Below are 21,189 nucleotides of genomic sequence, written 5' to 3'. Positions count from 1 at the left end.
AGGGAAAAATCTCACAAAGAAAATGCTAACCCTATTCAAGGACTTGGGTTTGGTGATTGTCTTGAATCTTTCAGAAGCAGTATGTTTTTTTGTTTGTTTGTTTGTTTTATTGCTTAAAGTATTACAAAGAGTATTACATATGTCTCCTTTTTTTTTTCCCCCTTGACATTCCCCTGGCCTCCCCTACCCTCCAGTGTCTTGTGTCCATTGGTTATGCTTATATGCATGCATACAAGTCCTTCGGTTGATCTCTTACCCCCCCCCCCCAACACTCCCCAGGCTTCCTGCTGTAGTTTGACAGTCTGTTCAATGCTGCTCTGCCTCTGTATCTATTTTTGTTCATCAGTTTATAATGGTCTTTATTATCCATAAATGAGTGAGATCATGCAGTATGTTTTTATATACTGTGCAAGGGCCTTTTGGTAACCACAGGACTGCAGTGGGGCTGCAGTGAGGGTTGGGGAGACTGCAGAATCTGTAGTTACTAAGCAAAAATGATATTCCAAGCACCTTATTTCTGATTACTGACTTACAGATGAGGAAACAAGTCCAAGAAAAGTTAAGAAACTTGTTCAAGTCACAGAGTTTATAAGTGATAGAGGCAGAATTCAAATCTAGGTCTGTTGAGCTTCAAAGCCAAAGTTCTTTCTATCCCGCTGCAACAATGAAATTGCTTCATTAATCCACATCCTAGAGCAGCAGTCACCAACCAATGGTCCTTAGACCACTGGTGCTTCGTGAGGTGTGAAAGGTTGGTGAACGCTGTCCTAGAGCATAGCTGTCAGTAGATCTCTGATGTTAGAAACTTTCTATATCAATACTGTCCCATATAGCCACCACCAGCCACATGTGACTGTTGGGCATTTAAAATGTGGCTAGTGCAACAAAGGAAATTTTTTTTCTTTTAGTTTATTTACTTGAATCAATTTGCATTTAAATAGTCATGAGGCTCGTGACTGCCATATTGAACAGTGGAAATCTAAAGCAGGAATCCATGTTCAACCATGTCCTTTTGTTGCCATACCTGAATTGAACAAGCACTTGCGAAGCTTTGGATTAGATTTTTATGCTTCCATTTAGTCATTCCTTTTTAAAATTTATAAATGAGTTCTAGATACAAAGATTGCAGAAGATATTCCTGAGGGTGGCTTTGCCATGGTAACACTCTTGGCATTGGATTTAGTTTGCAGACAAGAATTCTATTCTAGGCTTTGCCATTTTACCAATAAATTACTTAAACCACTGTTGTGTCCTGGTTATCTGAAAAGGGCATTATATATGTAAAGGTACTTTGTCAAGCACTTACAAATGTAAAGTATTATAGACTCTGTGTCCACCTTGGACTCAAGCCAAATGATCTCATTAGTGGAAGGGTCATAAAGACTTTGATATTATCCAGGTTCTTTTATCACCCAGGCCCATAGTGTGCTTCTTCCCATCCCTTTGGACCTGCACCATGACGAGCTGGGACTCTGCTTGTCTTTACAGATACTCTTTTCAGATGTTGTAGGGACCATTACTAGACAGCCTGAGCTATGACAAGTTGAAAATATAAATATGTTTTAATGAATACAAATATAAAATATATTTTGTTATATAATATAAATATTTATGTTATATGATATAAAATATAAACAAAAATGGGAATCTTAGGACAAATTTTTTTAAACTCTCAGAAGAAGCATTTCAATTATAGTAGACATACACTATTATATTAGTCTCATAGTGATCAGACAGTAAGTAGCTTATGAAATGATCACCCCAATAAGTCTAGTACCCATCTGAATGCTATTCATTTTTGTCAGAATACTGGAACACAACAGCCTCCTGGCTAAAACTTTATATTTTAGTAAATGTTTTAATCTCCTTAAAAAAACATTGATGAGAGTTCTTATCTATGATTACTTTAAAAAACAACATAGTTCCTTTGCTGTGTGAACATGTGCATTACTACCAATCTGCTGATCTGTGTTCATTTATAAACAGTCCATACTACCTGGATTATAAAATCATTCTTTGTAGACTCTGAACCTCTAGGAGTTCTATGGCATAAGCATGTCAAGGAAAGTATCCTTCAACTTCTGTCCAGCAATAGCATGACAGAAACTCTTCCTACAAGCATTTAGAAATATTGTATAAAATATTAAATGCATAGTTTAGCCAAAAAGGAAATAGCAGACATTGCAGTGGGCTAGCATCAAAGTGAAGGCTGAAAGCTAAACTGGAAAGCCTGTGGCCTGACACCGGCTGCCAGCTGTTAGGGGTGTTTGGAGATGGGGAGCTTTACTTAATACAAGGACTCCGTTATAATTATATGGGATCAGAAGACAAGACCTTAAGTCCTAACGAGGGGCCGAGTTGGAGCTGAGACCCACATACCAGCCTATAGCCAGGTCCCCTAATAAGTTACATAATAATAAATTAGAAAGAAATTGGCCCATCAATCTAGGGAGATGACAGGCAGGTTTATCTCAGTCTGGGCTGTGAGTTAGAGGGCACATGTCTCCCCTAAAAATAGTAACCATGAGACTCCTCATTCAGATTTGGAGTTAAGTTATATCATTCATTTGGTGTAATTTCTTACCCAGGCCAAAAAATTAACATACAATTAACCCTCAACTGGTGATTATTCTAGAACACCTGGCCAAAGCCAATGCAAAACCCTTCTGGAGGGACACATCCTTAACCCAAATTGCCAAGGGGTCTCATTGATAAGTTTCACGGTCCAAAGTTACTACTGAATGTACAAGGAAATAATTCACAGTCAGTGAGAGGTAGGATACAACAAACAACAGGATAGGCCAACCCTTCCCAAAAACTTTAGTTATTGAAATGATAGGCCCTGGCCAGTGTGGCTCAATTAGTTAGAGCATTGTCCCATATATCAAACGGCTATGGGTTCAATCTCCAGTCAGGGTGCATACGGGAGGCAACTGATCAATATTTCTCTCTCACATTGATGTTTTCTCTCTCTACCTTCCTCTCTCTCTAAAATCGATGAAATGATCAGATAGAGCATCGGTTTTCAACCTGTGTGTCGCGACCCCTTTGGGGGTCGAAACGACCCTTTCACAGGGGTCGCCTAAGACCATCGGAAAACATATATATAATTACATATTGTTTTTGTGATTAATCACTATGCTTTAATTATGTTCAATTTGTAACAATGAAAATACATCCTGCATATCAGATATTTACATTACGATTCATAACAGTAGCAAAATTACAGTTATGAAGTAGCCACGAAAATAATTTTATGGTTTGGGGTCACCACAACATGAACTGTATTAAAGGGTCGCGGCATTAGGAAGGTTGAGAACCACTGAGATAGAGAGTTTAATGTCAGGTGTAGATTATAAAGTAAAATGACAGGTATATGTAAAAAATAACCAAATAAACTTCTAGAAATTAAATTTTTAATTATTGAAATAAATTCTCTACCTGGACTCAGCAATTGGAAAAAATATTGGGAAATTGGAGACATTGGAGGATAGTATCCAGAATGTATCCCACAGTAGGAAAGAAATGAAAAATTTGATGGAGAAAATAGAATTGTAAAGTCTACAGATGACAGAAGAATTTCAGAATGATAAACTCTAGAGAGAGGTAGTATTTGAAGAGTTTGAGAATTTTCCAGAATCTATGAAAGATATAAATTTCAGTTGTAGGCAGTAGAATAAGTCCCCAAGCATAATAAATAGAAATAAATACAAACCTGAGCACATGGTAAATCATCAAAGGCAGACAGCAGCAACCAAAGGCTGCCTGAGGTTGATTATTTACAAAGAGCAACACCTAGACAGCCTATTTAGTTGCAGCTACTGAGTTTGGAAGACAAAGGAATAATATTTTCAGAGTATTGAGGGGGGGAAAAGATCAACCAACAATTTAGTAATTCAAGAGAACAAAATGGCCTTGGCTGGTTAGCTCAAGGTTGGTTAAGAGCATCACCCTGATATACCAAGCAAGCTTGAAGGTTCAATCCCTGGTCAGAGCACATGCAATTAATCAGTTAACCAATTAATGCATAAATAAGTGGAACAAAAAAATCGGTGTTTCTCTCCTCAGAAAAATTTTATTTAAAAAAATAAAGGGAGAGAACAAAATAAAGACTTTTTTCAACAAAACAGAACTTCTGTCTCCAACAGACCCTGCAGAAGTCACTTCTAAAGCAGTGGTGTCTACAGTGATGGCGAACCTTTTGAGCTCGGCGTGTCAGCATTTTGAAAAACTCTAACTTAACTCTGGTGCCGTGTCACATATAGAAATTTTTTGATATTTGCAACCATAGTAAAACAAAGACTTATATTTTTGATATTTATTTTATATATTTAGATGCCATTTAACAAAGAAAAATCAACCAAAAAAATGACACGCGTGTCATCGGCTCGCCATCACTGGTCTAGTAGGTAGCATTTACTCACATGTTGCTATTGGGCATTTGAAATGTGCCTAGTGGAACTGAATTTGTAATTGTATATAATTTAAATTGAATGGTGCAGTTATAAAGACTATAGTTTTAAAGTAAAAAAGCTGAGCACAGGAATAGGAAATGAAATTTAAGAAACAATAATGAGCAACGAGAAGGAAATAAGTCAAACAGTAACTGTATAAAGCAATAAAATCACTAGGTTGAATCAAGGTAGTATAAAGGTGAAGCAAAAATACTAGATAGCAACAGCATAAAAGCTGTTCAAATCTAAAGCATCCCAAGTCTGAAGTGAGATAAATTGATTAATCATAGACTTTTAAATCAAGCTATGTGTGTTCAAATGATTCAGGGTAACCACTGCATAATAAAAATAGAATGTCTTGACTTTTAAACCAGTACAAACCCAAATTGGAAAAAAGTAAATAGAAACCATGGGAAATAGCCCAAAATAAAATGGCTAAGAACCTAAGATAAATGAATCAGTAATTAGAACAAATGTTAAGTGAACTAAACCTACCAGTTAAAAGACATTGGATAAAGATACAGAATTTGCCCTGGCCAGTTTGGCTCAGTGGATAGAGCATCAGCCTGCGAACTGAGGGGTCCCAGGTTCGATTCTGACCAAGGGCACATGCCAGGGTTGCAGGCTCAATCCCCCAGTAAGGGGCTTGCAGGAGATGGCCATTCAGTGGTTCTCTCTCATCATTGATGTTTCTATCTCTCTACCCCCTCCTTTTCTCTCTGAAATCAATAAAAAAAATATTTTTTAAAAAACAGAATTTGCCATTTGTACTACTTTCAAAAATCTTAAAACTCGAAAACCTGGAAAAGTTGAAAGGTGAGGGATAAAATGAGGTATGTCAGATAATTGTTAACCAACCAAACATGGCTGATGTAGCTGTGTTAATCATGATAGATTCTAAAGTAAAAAGATCAGGGATAAAATTTACCACATAATGATAACAGGAGTAATTACCTAGAAGATAAAACAATTCCAAACTAATATGTACCTAGTATATGTCAGAAATACATATGGAATGTTAAAAATATATAATTATAGATGGAGATTTTAACAGGCCACCTTAGTAATTGACAGATAAAGTAGACAACTCAGTAAGGTTATAGTATATTTAAACAGTACAGTTAAGCTTAATCTAATGGACATGTATAGAATGCTTCCAGGAATTCAAGAATGTGCATTTTATTCCAAGTACATATTAGAATTTTATAAAAATTACTACATGTAGGCCACCCAGCCCAAGAAGTTAGAGAGGAAAAAGAAATCTGAGTTAAGTTGAAGGAAAACATAGATGAGTAGAAATTAGTGGAAAATGTAGAAATTTCAATAGAAAGAATTGGCAAAATATTTTTTAAAAACTCTTTCTGGCCCTGATTGGGTAGGTCAGTTGGTTAGAGCATTGTCCCATATGCCAAGGTTGTGAGTTTGATCCTTGGTCGGGGCACATATAAGAGCATAAGTAGATAACAAATCAATGGTTCTCTCTCTCTCTTAAAATCAATAAATTACATAAAATAAACTCCCCTATAACATGATTGATCTAACAGCAACAAAAAGAATGAGAGAGGCATACAAGGCAGTATTAGGAATTTTACATATTGCAACTAAAGGTAGAAAACACCTGTTTTTTTGAAAAAGAAAGCACTATGAAGAAATTTTTCTGAAAGTTCAAAATTAGATTACATGGACAGTTTCCTGGGAAAACCAGTGTAGTAAAACTTATTCAGGAATAAATAGATCTGAATGGAGTCATGAACAAAAAAATTATTGGGTCAGTAGTTTAAAATCTCTCCCATCATAACGATAAAATGCTGAGAGGAATGTTCTGTTCAGTAAATGGTATTAGGACAGTTAGTTCTCCATATAGAGGCCAGCCTCTGAAAAAGCAGATATAGGATCTGTACATTTCTGGCCTTATCATAGGACATGTGTCTCCACAGACCACTTTTCTGCAGTGAAGAAATGATACTTCTACTTTCCACTATTCTTCAGCATTTGGTGAGCACCTGCTATAAGCAACATACCTCACTAGTATGTTTCTCTGGGAAGGTGCTTTCCCCCAAGACCAGTGTCAGGAGTCTCTTGATTTCCATTTCTGTGGGCTCCTTTCAGAATGAAAGTGGTGACCTGGAATCTGTGTGTCTGTAGTATATACTTACGACTTAATTATGAAATGCCCCAAGAATATTTTTGTAAAGTGGATCCTGAGCAATTTTTTTAAAATCCAAAATTCAGTGTTTGAATTAATAAAAAAATAAAAGCAAGTAAATTTGGTGTTTCTGTTACAACTAAAGAGTTTACAATATAACTTGCTTAATTGAAAATATTAAGATAAAGGTTGTTGGTACCGTTAAGCTCTGCAAAATCAATTCTGTCATTTAATGATTTTCTTTGCAAAAACTATTTCAGTATTGTCTTTTACTTTGCTTTTAAACAAACAAGATGATTATAACTGTTGTGTAATTAAAAAAAATTTTTTTAAGGAGAGAGAGAGAGGAACATCAATTTGTTGTTCTACTTATGTATGCATTTTTTGGTTGATTCTTGTATGTCCCCTGACCCAGGATCAAACCCACAACTTTGGCATATCAGGACAATGCTCTAACCAACGGGCCTACCCAGCCAGGGAGGAAATCTGTAACTTGCTGTGATCAATTAATTCTAGACACTACTGCACTCGGACCAGCCTTAAAGAATTTTATTTGTCCTTTGGTTCTATTGTATTTTCTTAAAAAATTATCAGCAGAAGTCATAAAACTGGTTAAAAGTTTCAGTGTCAAATTCTGCCTTTCTGGTAAGGGTCAGGATTCTTAATGAAATATGCTACTGTATTAATCCCAGTGCTATGCTTATTCTTTAAACAACCCAATTAATTAAGATCTGTGATTTGAGAATTTTTCATTGTAAATTTGAATGATTAGGCTAGTAATAATGAAAATCTGATCCACCAGAGAGACAAGGACAACTCTGCATGTTTCTTCCACCCAACACCTAAGGCATGGATCACCCACTGAATTCCACTTTTTGTATTTTAAAATGTTTTCTATAATCCAGAAGTACTTTTGGGAAAATGAACAAAGTATGTTGCTCCATAACCTGCTTAACAACAACAGAAAATCACCATAGCAAGAACAATTGAAAATAAAAATATTACTGCTTTTTAATATTTTTAAGAACTTACCTCCAAAAGCCTGTGAGAAGTACCCCTTAGTTTCCGCTTCACTTACAACTTTTCCTTTATATCGGCAATCAGTCTCTTGATACAGAGCATTTTTAATTAAAATTAGATCACTTGCAAAAGCAGGGAGATTCATTTCCATAGTGTTGAAAATGCAGCTGCCAAATGGAAAGTTTTAGTAGAAGAAATACTGTAGTGTGTGCCTTTTTTTTTTCTCTGCTTGTCCTTTCTCAGTTCAAGGGTAAGACTCAGAACAGTAGAGATGATAGGTGGCTGTTGGCATTTGGCATGAATCTTCAGACTTAAAGCACAGTGCAGGAAATTTCCTTGCAAGAGAAGTTTGTAATTTGTCAAGTCAAAAAATGTGAGTTCTACCTCCAAACTGAAAGAAATTTATAAACAATTTTAAAAGTTCCCCAGTTCGTTCTTTATGATCTTTGAATCCAGCACAGGGCTTGTTACTGAGCCTGAGGAAAGGCAGGCCGTCTTCCACCCTCAGCCGCAGCCCTGCTTGTGGTGGGTATGATTCTGTAATCAGTGAAGGGGAAAGGAGCTGTGGCAACTGCATTAGTCTGGCCTTCTGGGCCAAGATAAGCAAAGAGCCTTGCTGTTGCCACATTTGTAGATTGAAGAGGTAAAAACACCATGAAAACGTAGAGACTTAGACTCCCAGGTTGACCTGCTGCACTGTCAGGTCAAACATTTCAGAAATCTGTATTGCTTTATATCTGCTATAGGCCGCTGCTTAGTGTGCATGTAGAGCCTCCACCGGGGGCCTTCTGTTAACTTTGTGAGTCCATCAACTTTTTAGAATTTCCCAAGCAGATTCTTTCTTTTCATTGTGCCTCATAATTACTGGCTTTTTTCCTCCCCTAAGGTAGTGTTGTCAGGTAAAAAGCAATTTTTTAAAAAATTGTGGTGTTACCTTAATTGTAAAGATTTTAAAAAGTTAGCCCTAACCCAGTGGTTGGCAAACTGCGGCTCGCGAGCCACATGCGGCTCTTTGGCCCCTTGAGTGTGGCTCTTCCACAAAATACCGACTTCTCTGCATGGGCCACGAAGTTTCAGTCGCACTGTACATGCGTGCCAGCATGTGGTATTTTGTGGAAGAGCCACACTCAAGGGGCCACAGAGCCGCATGTGGCTTGCAAGCCGCAGTTTGCCGACCACTGCCCTAACCGGTTTGGCTCAGTGGATAGAGCATCAGCCTGCGGACTCAAGGGTCCCAGGTTCAATTCCAGGCAAGGGCATGTACCTTGGTTATGGGCATATCCCCAGTAGGGGGTGTGCAGGAGGCAGCTGATCGATGTTTCTCTCTCATCGATGTTTCTAACTTTCTATCCCTCTCCATTCCTCTCTGTAAAAAATCAATAAAATATATTAAAAAAATAAAAATAAAAAAGTTAACCATGCTGCACCATTTATCTCTAATACTAGAAGCTCCATGCATGAAATTGGTGCACAGGTAGGGTCCCTAGGCCTGGCCAGCAATCAGGGCCAATTGGGGCCTTCCTTTGTTCTGCACTGCCCCCTGGTAGTCAGCGCACATTATAGCAAGTGGTTGAACTCCTGGTCAGTCGAACTCTCGAGGGGATAATTTGCATATTAGCCTTTTATTATATAGGATTTTCTCTTTAAGAACTCACAAAGGAAAGCAACAATTACTTGTTGCTAAGTGGCAGAAATGTGTTCTTAATATGTATGTGTATAGGTTTTCACTTGTGTTTACATAGTGAAGTTCGTCGTGGAGGTAAAAATTGAAAAACAGAGTAATGCTAGTCCAAGAAGATTTGAAGCCGCTCTGGAGCTGGCCAGATAAGCCTGCAGACTGAGCACATGAGCATCAGTACTCTGCAGGATCCAGGCAGGTCTGAGCTACTTACAGAGTCACTGCTTCCATGCATGCTCAGCTTTTTCTTTTTTCTTTTCTTTTTTTATTAAAAGGAGACATAGGATAAGCATTTGCTACCAATATTTAAAAGTTTGGGTATTTTACACACACACATACATACCCCTACACTTCGGTTTCTATCTTTTCTTCTTGTGACAAAATGGCATGTATAGTCACACAGCACCTGCATTCCTGTGAATACTAATAGCCAGAGCTCTGGCAAAGGCTGCCCATCACAGCCTCATGGATCCCAGCCCCTGAGGTTTCTTACACCTCTCTCTGTGGGTATTTACCTTACAACCCTGGTTTGGATGATCTCTTAGTAAATTGACAGAAAAATGTGTAGAAGAGAAGTTAGGGAAAGGAGAGAAAAGTCCTCCCTTTTCCTACACCACTGTCTAACCCAGCCGTGGGCAAACTACGGCCCGTGGGCCGGATCCGGCCCGTTTGAAATGAATAAAACTAAAAAAAAAAAAGACCGTACCCTTTTATGTAATGATGTTTACTTTGAATTTATATTAGTTCACACAAACACTCCATCCATGCTTTTGTTCCGGCCCTCCGGTCCAGTTTAAGAACCCATTGTGGCCCTCGAGTCAAAAAGTTTGCCCACCCCTGGTCTAACCTAACTGTTTTCCGAAGCCCAGGAAATAGGAACTCAACTCCATGGAGGCCAAGAGCCATACTTCCCACCCTTTTTTGTCCCTTGTGACACATAAAAATGAGTATATTTGAGTGGGACACCAGGGTGAATAGACTACCAGTGGTGGTTGGATGGCTCCAACATTTGGGTACATCCATTATCACTTGTAGCATTCACTTAGGGGACACTCTACTGATTTAGGGAGTGGCAAGTACTGTGTGGCAATAATGGCAGTAAATCTGAATAGAGATAAAACCCTCATGTGATTCACTGTTTTATTTGGGTTTGCCTATCATTTAAGAATAAAAGTTTGCCCTAACTGATTTGGCTCAGTGGATAGAAAATCGGCCTCTGGACTGAAGGGTCCCAGGTTCGATTTCGGCCAAGGGCACGTACCTTTGTTGCGGGCACATCCCAGTAGGGGGTGTGCAGGAGGAAGCTGATAGATGTTTCTAACTCTCTATCCCTCTCCCTTCTTCTCTGTAAAAAACTGAATAAAATATATATATTTTTAAAAGACCCTATAAAAAAAAAGAATAAAAGTTTATCCCTGGCCAGTTTTGCTCAGTGGATAGAGCGTCGGCCTGCGAACTGAAGGGTCCCAGGTTCAATTCTGGCCAAGGGCACATGCCTGGGTTGCAGGCTCGATCCCCAGTACAGAGTGTGCAGAAGGCAGCCACGCAATGATTCTCTCTCATCATTGGTATTTCTCTCCCTCTCCCTTCCTCTCTGAAAGCAATAAAGAAAGTTTTTTTTATGAATAAAAGTTTATAAATATAAATAGGAGTTATCAGTTGTGATATTCTTAGGTTTATTTTCTTATCCCTAAAAATGTTCAGTGGTTTCTTCATGTGTCTGAATCCTAAACTGAGTTTATATTAACAGGGACTGTGGAAGCAATATTGCCGGTAAATATTTTCTAACTTGATTTGATTTAGAGAGGGGTACCAAATTTCAAAATAATAAACCAAAGAGTTTGCAGAATAGCATTTTAAAGACCTGGCCCAAGTCTTTAATCAGTGTTCATAAATAGATATTTGCAATTTAAATATTTTAAAGTGGGCTCTATCTTTACCATGTTAGTATGTGGAGTAATGCTACTAAGGTCATTGAAGCATACTTATCAGCCTTTCTTATAGATAGACTAGAGGCCTGGTGCACGAAATTCATGCACTGGGGTGTGGGGTCCCCAGCCTGGCCTGTGCGGTGTGGGGTCCCCAGCCTGGCCTGTGCCCTCTCACAACCAAAGAGGTAGGCCCTACCCACCCATCCAGGGCTCCTTGATGGATTGCCCCAAAGAGGTAGGCCGGAGCTGCCCCAAAGAGGTAGGCCGGAGCTGCCCCAAAGAGGTAGGCCGGAGCTGCCCCTGGAATCCCCACAAGGAGCTGCCATGACTCACCTCCATGCTGTGCACACAGCGTCAAGTCCCCGCCCACCCGTGTGCGCACACAGCCTCCTAGTGATGAATTGTTACAGTGTGAGGGCATCACGGAGTGAGGGCGTGACAACCACATAGGCTTTTATTAGTATAGATATACAGCCTCTCCTTGCCTGCCTGCTTGCCACCTGCCACAGTCTCCTGTATGTGTGTGTGTGTTCTTACCCTCACCTCAGAGCCTTTCTTTCCCAAACTTTTGATGTTGATGTGGAACCACCAGGCTTATTCCTGTCTTAAATAATCTGTCAAGGCAGTGGCATTTGATGTTTCACTCCCCAGGGCAGGCTTGTGTTTATATAATCTGTCCCAATCTTATACTGTTTTTATAATCAGAAGGGTCTTCCTTATGTCTAGAGTAAATGGTTCTGGCTGTGTTCAGAGTCCATTTTCTTGTTTTTGTTTCCTTGTAGGGGGTTTTGGTCAGTATCATCTTTAGAAATTTTGTTGCTCTGAACTCCTTTGCCAAAAAGCTTTATCAAACCCCCTTTTCTGCTTGGCACCATAGTGAGAAAATCTCCAGCTTCCTCAAATTCTTTTAGAAAGTAGGTCAAAACTAAATAATAAATGAATCAAAAAGACAACATGAGAGTGATTCCCAGTTCTGTTTTTGTGACATTTCACAGGATTGCTAGAAGTCTCAAGGGATTTTATAAAGGCTCCAAATTAATTTGGATTTTTTTTTACCTTGTGTATGCCATATAATACTCCAGATGAGCAGCAGAGTGAAGGATCACATGAAATCACACCGGGCTGCTGGATCTTTAAACAGGCTCTCTAGGAAAATGGAAACCTCTTGCCTCACAGCTTTTAAAAATTTCTCAATATTAAATAATCCAGATACTTTTTATCTTTGTCAGTTTTATTTTTCACACTTTCAAAAGAAAAGGAAACATTTAATTTTTTATATTCTTTCTGTATCTTGCTATTTTTCATGGAAGTACAAGCTAAAGGTAATTAATTACATGTCCTGTCACACTTCCTAACTCTTCAGTGATTTGCCTGTGCAGCATGACTTACCTGGGACAGCTGTTAACACCATGATATATGGTGGGTGTTCAATAATTAGTTTGCTCTTATCTTGAGAAAAGCCATTTATAATACAGCATGCCATTATTATTTGCCATAGCAAAGTAGTACTATATTGCCAATTCCCTAAATCCTCTGTGATACAGTTAATCAAGGGAATTATTTCAGGTGAATTGTCGACAGAATATATTGGGCCTTCCAGTGTAACTTCTGTTGGAAGAATACTCAGCTTTGGTTTGGAGACAATGTCCTCCCAGTTTTAGCTATCTGGCGAACTTGTCTCTGTCCTCACTGGTGACAGTGACAGGCTTAGTAGCAGGTCTCTGGGCCTTCTTGCCAGTTGCATACACTGAGCAGTTGATATGTTGGCAGACAGAACTGATTCTTGGATGCTTGTCTGAACCTCTACAGGTCTGCTTTTGGCAGAATCGAGTGTGACTGTTATCCTTTACCCATTAAGCTATCATTACGGCTTCCTTATCTTTATTTCTTCAGCAAACATGCCTTTGAAAGTGGTTGGCTCTTTCTGGCAGTTTACTTGATAATGTACAAGAGCGGAAGGCATGTGTCTTATTTCTAAATTATAGTGTATTTCTTCAAAGGAAAAGGGTAGACCTAAGTGAAGATTTGTCATAAGTTGACAGCTCTGATAGATCTATTTTGATTATTAATATGGACTTCTTTCCTAAGATTTTGGTTTACAATCTCCTATGAAAACATATTTAAATGCCTCTGCTTAGCTAAAAAAAAAAAACAAAAAACGAGTTCCTCTTTGAGCCTGATGTATTGCATACCATCAACTTTTTCTCATCACTATCAATTGTATGGATGTGTGCATTAGAGGAAAACTGGAATCATTTGTAGTTTGGATGTTCTTTAGCCAAGGTTGGAGGAGACATATTTAAAGAAAGGTAGGTGCCTGTGATTGCCATATATGGAGTCTTTTCAAAGCCCAATCTGATTTACTCTATGTTGGAGCAGTCTTTAGCTGCTAAGAACATAGATAATACTTAATAATTATCTCCTCTGTGACAAGGCTGTTTCTGTGCTCCTCTATTGGGCTGTCAAAGCTAAATTTAATCTATTGACTTACATCATGTAAAATATTTCAAAATTACTTATTATTCATTGGATGTGATTCTGTTTGAAGTGTTAGTAGTGTTTTAAAGTTCTGTGAACAGAAGAAGGACTATGAAAATAAGGTCCAAACAGCAGCCTCAGCTGCCTCATGGTAGCATGCAGTCATCTGCAGGACACATAGCCAGACATGGGGTCAGACAATTTAGGACAGTTTTAGTGTAACAGGAGTTTCCCTGCGAAAGAAGCCTCCTTGTGAACAGGGTAGGAAAAAAATTCCTGTTTGTGCTCTTGATTCATTAAAATGATGCCATTCACTCACTCTGTATATCAATAATGTTTTAATTCACTCTACAGTGACAATACAAAAATCCAGTTAAATTTTTATTTTCATTAAAAAGGGGATTTTTTCTCTCTCTGCCACTTGCTGCTGCGTCAGTAAGGAGGGTAGGGGAGCCAAGCCCGGGCTTGAATAAAGACTCTTATGCTTTTGCATTGGGGAAAGAAAAAGGGGGGGGGGGAATTTTTAAAGTTGTGTTTGGCCATGAGGTCTTGTAGAGAAATATAATTACCTTAATCCAGGATAAAACAGAAAATTCACTATTAAAATAGCTTTATTAACAGTGGCTTTCTAAATTCTAGCATCTAACTTACTCAATTATTTATATTTCTTTCATGTGTTGCTTTAATCTTCAAGCATAATTGAAGCTCATTACTGTTTTAATTCTATAAAAAATTGTTATTTAAACTAATGAGGTAGTAAATGTGTAGCTGCATGACTACTGGTCTAGGACTGAGAAAACCTGAATTCTAGTTCTGAGACTATTTTTCTCTGATTTTATTAATGAGTCATTTAGTCCTTCCGTGAGCCTGTTTTCCATCAATAAAAGTACATAATGAGACTTCTGACCAAAGAAAATCGCATAGACTTGTTTCCCTTTGCTTTTCCTTGTAATGTATAAAGTTCAGAAATAACACAAGAGACAGTCAGAACTCTGAAAGGTGGAAAAAAGAAGTCTATCTGGTGTAGGACCTAAAACTGACAGAAACAGCAGCAGGGTGGCTTACACCCTTCCCACCCAACAGAATAAGGGGACTTAGGCCTGGTGTTTCTTGCCCTCCAGTCAGCCTAGCAACAGGTAGGCTCATTCTTCCCCTAAATCTAATGGGAGTCCTGCCAACGATAGTAGATGAGCCCAGCAAAACTGGCAGAAAAGATTGGAAGCCCTAATAATAATAAGTGGCCACCAGGACAGTGCTTTTTCTGCCTTCCATGAAGGGAAGGTGGGTACCCGGGAGGAGTCACGGCACCACCAGCCTGGCCTGGGAAGCAGTCTTCATCTGTAAAGGTCAGAGGCTCCCCTTCTCCCAGAGGCACACAGGGGGCCTAACCATGGGAAAACCCCTCCCCCCTCAAGCAACACTGGCTGAGAACCTACTAAATTCCTACCTCAAGAAACTAGAAAAAGAAGAGCAAAATAAACTCAAAGCATAAAAAATAAGGGAGAATAAAGATGACAGCAGAAATCAATGAAATTGAAAATAGAGAAAAAACAAATCAATGAAACAAAAGCTTTTATTTTTTATAAAGTCAATAAAGTTAATAAGACTTTATTAAGACTAACAAAAACAAACACACACACACAAAAGACAAATTACCAGCTTCAGGATTGAAATAGAAGATATTACTACAGATCTTCCAGACTTTAAAAGATTAAGAGAATGCTATGAATAACTTTACACTCCTAAACTTGACAACTTAGAAGAAATGGACCAATTCTTGTAAACCACAAACTACAAAATGCAACCAAGATAAAACAGATAACATGAATAGTCCTATAGCCATTAAAGAAATTGAATTCATAATTTTAAGGCCCATGAAAAAGAAATCTCCAGGCCCAGATGGATTTAAAGGAGCATTCAAAGAAAGAATTAACACTAATTTTACAGTTTCTTCTGGGAAACAGAAAAGGAGGGAACACTTCTCAACTGATTTTTATAAGGCCAATATTACCCTTGATACCCAAACAAGACAGTTAAAAAAACAAAACAAAAGAACCTACATACCATTATCTCTCATGAACTTAGATGAAAAAAAATCCTCAACCAAATATTAGCAAATCTAACAATAAATAGAAAAAACAATATAAAAAATGCCTAGATGGGCTTTATTTTAGACTAGAGGCCTGGTGCACGAAAATTCGTGCACTGGGGGGGGGGGGGTCCCTCAGCCCGGCATGCCCCCTCACAGTCTGGGAGCCCTCAGAGGATGGATGTCCTACTGACAGCTTAGGCCCACAGGAGGTGACTGGCTGATCAGGGGAAGGTGACACTGCTGCCACTGCCGGCCACCATGGCTGCCTGAGCCTCGGGCAGCCACTACAGCTTTGTCTGGAAAGACGTCCAGAAGACATCCACCCTAATGAGCATATTACCCTTTTATTAGTATAGATATGCAAAGCTGGTTCAATATTAAAAATCAATGTAACCCATCATATTAATAGGCTAAAGGAAAGGTAGAAGGAATATCATATCATATAGATGTTGTTTTTTAAGTAATTCACTTATTTTTATTTCCTTTTTTTAAACCTCACCCAAGGATATGTTTTCTTATTAATTTTAGAGAGAAACATTAATTGGTTACCTCCTGTAACCTGCAACCTTCCAATTTACAGAACGACACTCCAAGCAACTGAGTCACTCAGGGTGATACTGTGTTTTTTGACAGCTAAAAAAAAATTTTGACAAAATCCAGTGTTCATTCATTAATAAAACTTGCAAATTTGATCCCGGCCGGTGTGGGTCAGTGGTTGAGTGTCGATCCAGGAACCAAGAGGTTACTGATTTGATTCCCAGTGTCGAGGGCACATGCCCAGGTTGCTGGTTTGATCCCCAGTAGGGGGCTTACAGGAGGCAGTCAACCAATGATTCTCTCATCATTGATGTTTCTCTCTCTCTCTTTCTCTCTCTCTCTCCCTCTCCCCCTCTCCCCCTCTCCCCCTCTCCCTCTCTCCCTCTCTCCCTCTCCCTCTCTCCCTCTCTCCCTCTCTCCCTCCAGGGAGTGATTTATGTTTCTATCTCTGTGCCAGGGAGTGGTTGAAAGTATGAAAGGCAAGTGTATCCTGGGACAATCTGTGTCATAGTGGGTGCACATGGTTGCAATAAGCCAACCCTACCCATATTTTAATTTTGTTGTATATATTCAGCATTTCTATTCTGCCTTATCCAAAAAGTACATAAAATAGTTTTATTTAAATATTGTTATATTAAAGTTCATTTATCTATTTATTCATCAAATATTTTTTTTAATAATGAAAAGTAAAAAATTTAGTCATATTCAGATGCAACAGATAATTCAAATTATGTAACAATTTGAATACTCCTTATTCACTCCCAATAAAGGAATCTATATCCTGGTTTCTCATCAAATATTTTTTGTTGGCTTTCTTAGTGCTGATCATACTGGGATAAAAAAGATGGGAAAAGAAGTGTGATGGACAGAGTTGATCATAGGATGGATCTGGTATTTGTTTTTAAAGCTTTGTTTTTGCTGTGACATGTATTCTATATTTTCAGTTGCAAAGACAAAGGTTTTAGTGTTCAATTAGCTGGTAAACTTGGTTTTCAATAATTAAGACCCTTTTTTTACTTGGAATACATCTTGTCAATATTGATTCTTTGTCACTTTTTTCTTGATAATACATAAAATAATAGTTCATCTTACAATTAATGGCATTTTAGGCGCAATGAGATCTGATAATAATATCTAAAGCCACTATTTTTGCAGGGTTTTTTTCTTGATTAATTTTAGAGAGAGAGGAACATCAATTTGTTGTTCCATTTATTTTTGCATTTATTGGTTGCTTCTTGTATGTGCCCTGACCAGGGATCAAACCTGAAACCTTGACATATTGGGACAATACTCAAACCAACTGAGCTACTCAGCAGGTTTTGCACTTTTCATCTGAATATTTTACCTGTTCTAGTTTTATTAAACATTTAGAGGAACCTTTAACAATTTGAGAGTCTGATGATAAATGCTGTGGCATTCCATGGTAATACTGTGTTACTTACATATATATTGAAACCTCATTTCCTCTTATTTTTTTTTCTTTGTTTTTCAAGTGTCAATATACAGTATCTGGTTTTATGACAAGAATGACTGTCACCGCATAGCCAAACTCATGTCTGAGTAAGTATATTACTCTACAGATTTATTTATTAATGACATATGAGAGATGAAAAATTACTTTTCTCCCTACTTCTCTTTGTTACTAGAGTATACTAATCTCCCTCTAATTTCCTGTAATTATGTATTTTCCTCTAATTTCCTGTTTATTCTCAAAAATTTGGAAAAGGCAGAAAAGTCTAAAGACATTTATAATCCTATATAATAAAAGCCCATTATGCAAATGGACTGAACGGCGGAATGACCTGTGAAATGACCAGTTGCTATGATGTGCACTGACCACCAGAGGGCAGATGCTTAACGCAGGAGCTGCCCACAGGCCCCAGGCCAGCCAAGGCGGTGCCAGCAGGGGGGCCCTCCCCGCTCCCTGCGATCGCCCCACCTGTCACCCCACAGATCGGCCCTGATTGTCAGCCAGGCCTACAGACCCTACCCATACAAGAATTTCGTGCACTTTTATAATCCTACTACTACACTCAGTGTGTGTTGTCCTGTTAGTTTGTTTCCTTTTGGTCTTTTTCTTTATGTATATGTGAGGTTGATGTCCTTGATTGTTTCTTACAAAAATAGGATCATACTGTATGTACGGCCTAGTTTCATGTCAACAGCATTTTTCAAAGCATTAAATAGCCCTGTATAGTGTCCTACATATAGATTGTAATTTAACCAGACCCTTCTGAGGGTGTCATCTATGTGCAGTGCCCAGTCTAACCACCATATCCAATGTAGATTCTATCCAGATTTTCACTATAACAAGTGGGACTGTGTTCAGTAGCCGAAGGAGAACTCCTGCACACATCCATGTTTACCTTTTTGAGTGAAATTATTTTTGACCCAGATTCTAGGTTACTAAATCACCAGTCCATTACTGTATTGTGTTCCAAGAGATTTTTTTTGTAAGAACGAAATTTGGAATTTGGAAAACCATTTTCATTGAATTGCTATTCTAAAGGGTGGTTCAATGTCCTTTCTCAAAGTAGCCAGCAGAAGCCACCCTGCATGGCTTATCTGTATTGCTGGTACTGCCAGTCTGGAATTTAGGTGCCCAAGACACTGTGGCACTCAAGGGGCCTGAGAACTCTGGGCAGAATGCACAGTGGGCACACTTATTCTGGGCACTTCTGGTTCCTTTTCAGTGTTCCTTCTCAGAAATGTTGACCTCTCTTCCCCGTGGGTCAAATCAAGATTCCCTTGTTATCAACGTGTTTAGAAGAAAGCAGTCTTGATTGTTGAAAATAATCTTATTTTAAAACTAATTCTTATAAAAATATAAATAAATAATTAACCCAAAAACCTCACTTCCAGGTATGTTTGCATTTTAAAAGAAGCACCCGAGGCTAAGGAGTCCCAGTTGGATGTTAATCAGCTGTGCTTTGCCGGCTTTGGCTGTAGCCACAGGGCAGGCCATGTTTAATGGTGTGTGCCCCCTGAGGATTGTTCCATATAAACCTGTGTCACTCATATTTGAACACGTGTTGGCTCTCTAGAAGCACACTTTCTTTAGAGCATATTTTCTCTTAAAAAGATAATGCAAAGCCATTTATTTGATGACATTTTTTGTAGTTTTGAAAGTAATAGCAAAGGCAGCTTCTGTTTACTTAGAAGACACAGATTTGTTGATTTTTTTTTTTTGGTTATCCTGAAATCCAGAATATATTTTAAATATCTAAACTTTGGAATATATTACTGCAGTTGTCCTTGAACTACACAGAATTGAACTCTGTGGGCCCACTTAGTCTTGTATTTTTTTCAATAAATACAGTACTATAAGTGTATTTTCTCTTCCTTACGATCTTTTAAAGTAACATTTTCTTTTATATGTTGATCAACTATTTATGTCCATCAGGCTCCCAGTCGACAGTGGGCTGTTAGTAAAGTTTTGGGGGGAGTCAAAGCTATACGCAGATTTCAGCTGTGCAGGGAATCGGTGCCCCCTTACCCATACGTTGTCCATACACTGTATATACACTTTCTCCTGCAGATTGAGAGCTTTTGGGACCTGAGTGAGAGAATCCAGCTTTTTTAGCTCTAACAGCCATTCACAGGAAACCTTTCTGAGCTTTCTTTTCTCTGTCAAGTAGTACCCCTAACGTAAAACTTCAGATAGTAAATGAAGCTAAAGACTAAAGGCCTATCTGGAAATAATTGTATTGACTCTAAAAATAAAATGAGGAAGTAGAAACAGGAAGCAGAGAGGGAAAAGAAGAGCAGTCAAGGTTCTTTCACTAGAATGCCTCCAAAAAGAGACATTTGCTTAACTCAGCTTGTTTTACTTGAAGTGGAGCGGTATTGAAAGTGATTAGAGAATGCCCTCGTGAAACTGTTGATAGGGAGTTTTCAAGAGCCTGGCCTGTTTATGTCTGAAGCGAATACCTTATATGTTAACATTAACTTTGTGATAAATGGCATTCTGGACACCAGAGATAAAAAGGACTACTTTATCTTTCTTTGCTCTAACTTTGCCTGTGTGCAACTTCAATTTGCTACATATTTCTAAATGTCACATCTGCTCACCAGAAATTCAGGTAAAATTCTTCTTGGCATATTATGTGTCTAAATAAATATGCCTGTCAGCGTCCATTCTGTCAAATTTAGATCTTCCCATCACTGTTTTGATAGCTGCAATAGAGTAAAAATTCTCCAAGTAAAGAATTGATTTATTCCTAAAGTTGTTTATAAAAACTGAGAAGCTGTTTAGGGAGAGTGAGCAAATTTCTAGACCTGTACTATATCTAAATTTGGAAATGCTCTTTGGTCAGTGGCAAAGTTAAAAATCCACTAAACTTGCCGAAGCCGGTTTGGCTCAGTGGATAGAGCGTTGGCTTGCGGACTGAAGGGTCCCGGGTTCGATTCCGGTCAAGGGCATGTACCTGGGTTGCGGGCACATCCCCAGTGGGAGATGTGCAGGAGGCAGCTGATTGATGTTTGTCTTAGGGGCACAATTGAGAATTTGTGAGGAAAGAAGAGAAGCAAAGTCCTTCTTCACAGAGTTAGAATGGAAAAGCAAAGTTAAAAATCCACTAAACTTGGAAAACATTGATCCTCCTAAAGAGGAAATCCAGTCTTCCAGAAACTATTTAATAATAAAACTTGTTTTAGAGTTTGCCTACATAGACTGTAAAATTTGGAGAACTCAGGGAAGTCAGCTTTATTTCTGATCTTACAGATAGTCTTAGGGGCACAATTGAGAATTTGTGAGGAAAGAAGAGAAGCAAAGTCCTTCTTCACAGAGTTAGAATGGAAAAGGCCTTAGAGTCTAAGCCTCATTTGAGGGTCCCTTCCATACCATCCAGCAG

At 38.5% G+C, this 21,189-nt stretch overlaps 1 protein-coding gene across 3 annotated transcripts in view; it reads left to right on the top strand.

The window, feature by feature from the left end:
- Positions 1-21,189, top strand: part of DCP1A (decapping mRNA 1A) — a 50,399-nt gene that overhangs the window by 6,422 nt on the left and 22,788 nt on the right. For all 3 annotated transcript variants that reach the window (XM_023755684.1, XM_014457679.2, XM_023755683.1), the window contains one exon: positions 17,830-17,896. In XM_023755684.1, coding sequence (XP_023611452.1) covers positions 17,830-17,896 — 67 coding nt within the window. The remainder of the gene's footprint in view (positions 1-17,829; positions 17,897-21,189) is intronic.

This window comes from Myotis lucifugus, unplaced genomic scaffold (assembly GCF_000147115.1).
Source record: "Myotis lucifugus unplaced genomic scaffold, Myoluc2.0 scaffold_83, whole genome shotgun sequence".
Taxonomy (NCBI): Eukaryota; Metazoa; Chordata; class Mammalia; order Chiroptera; family Vespertilionidae; genus Myotis; species Myotis lucifugus.
Note: the sequence above shows the minus strand (reverse complement) of the source record. Positions and strands in the feature narration are given on the sequence as shown.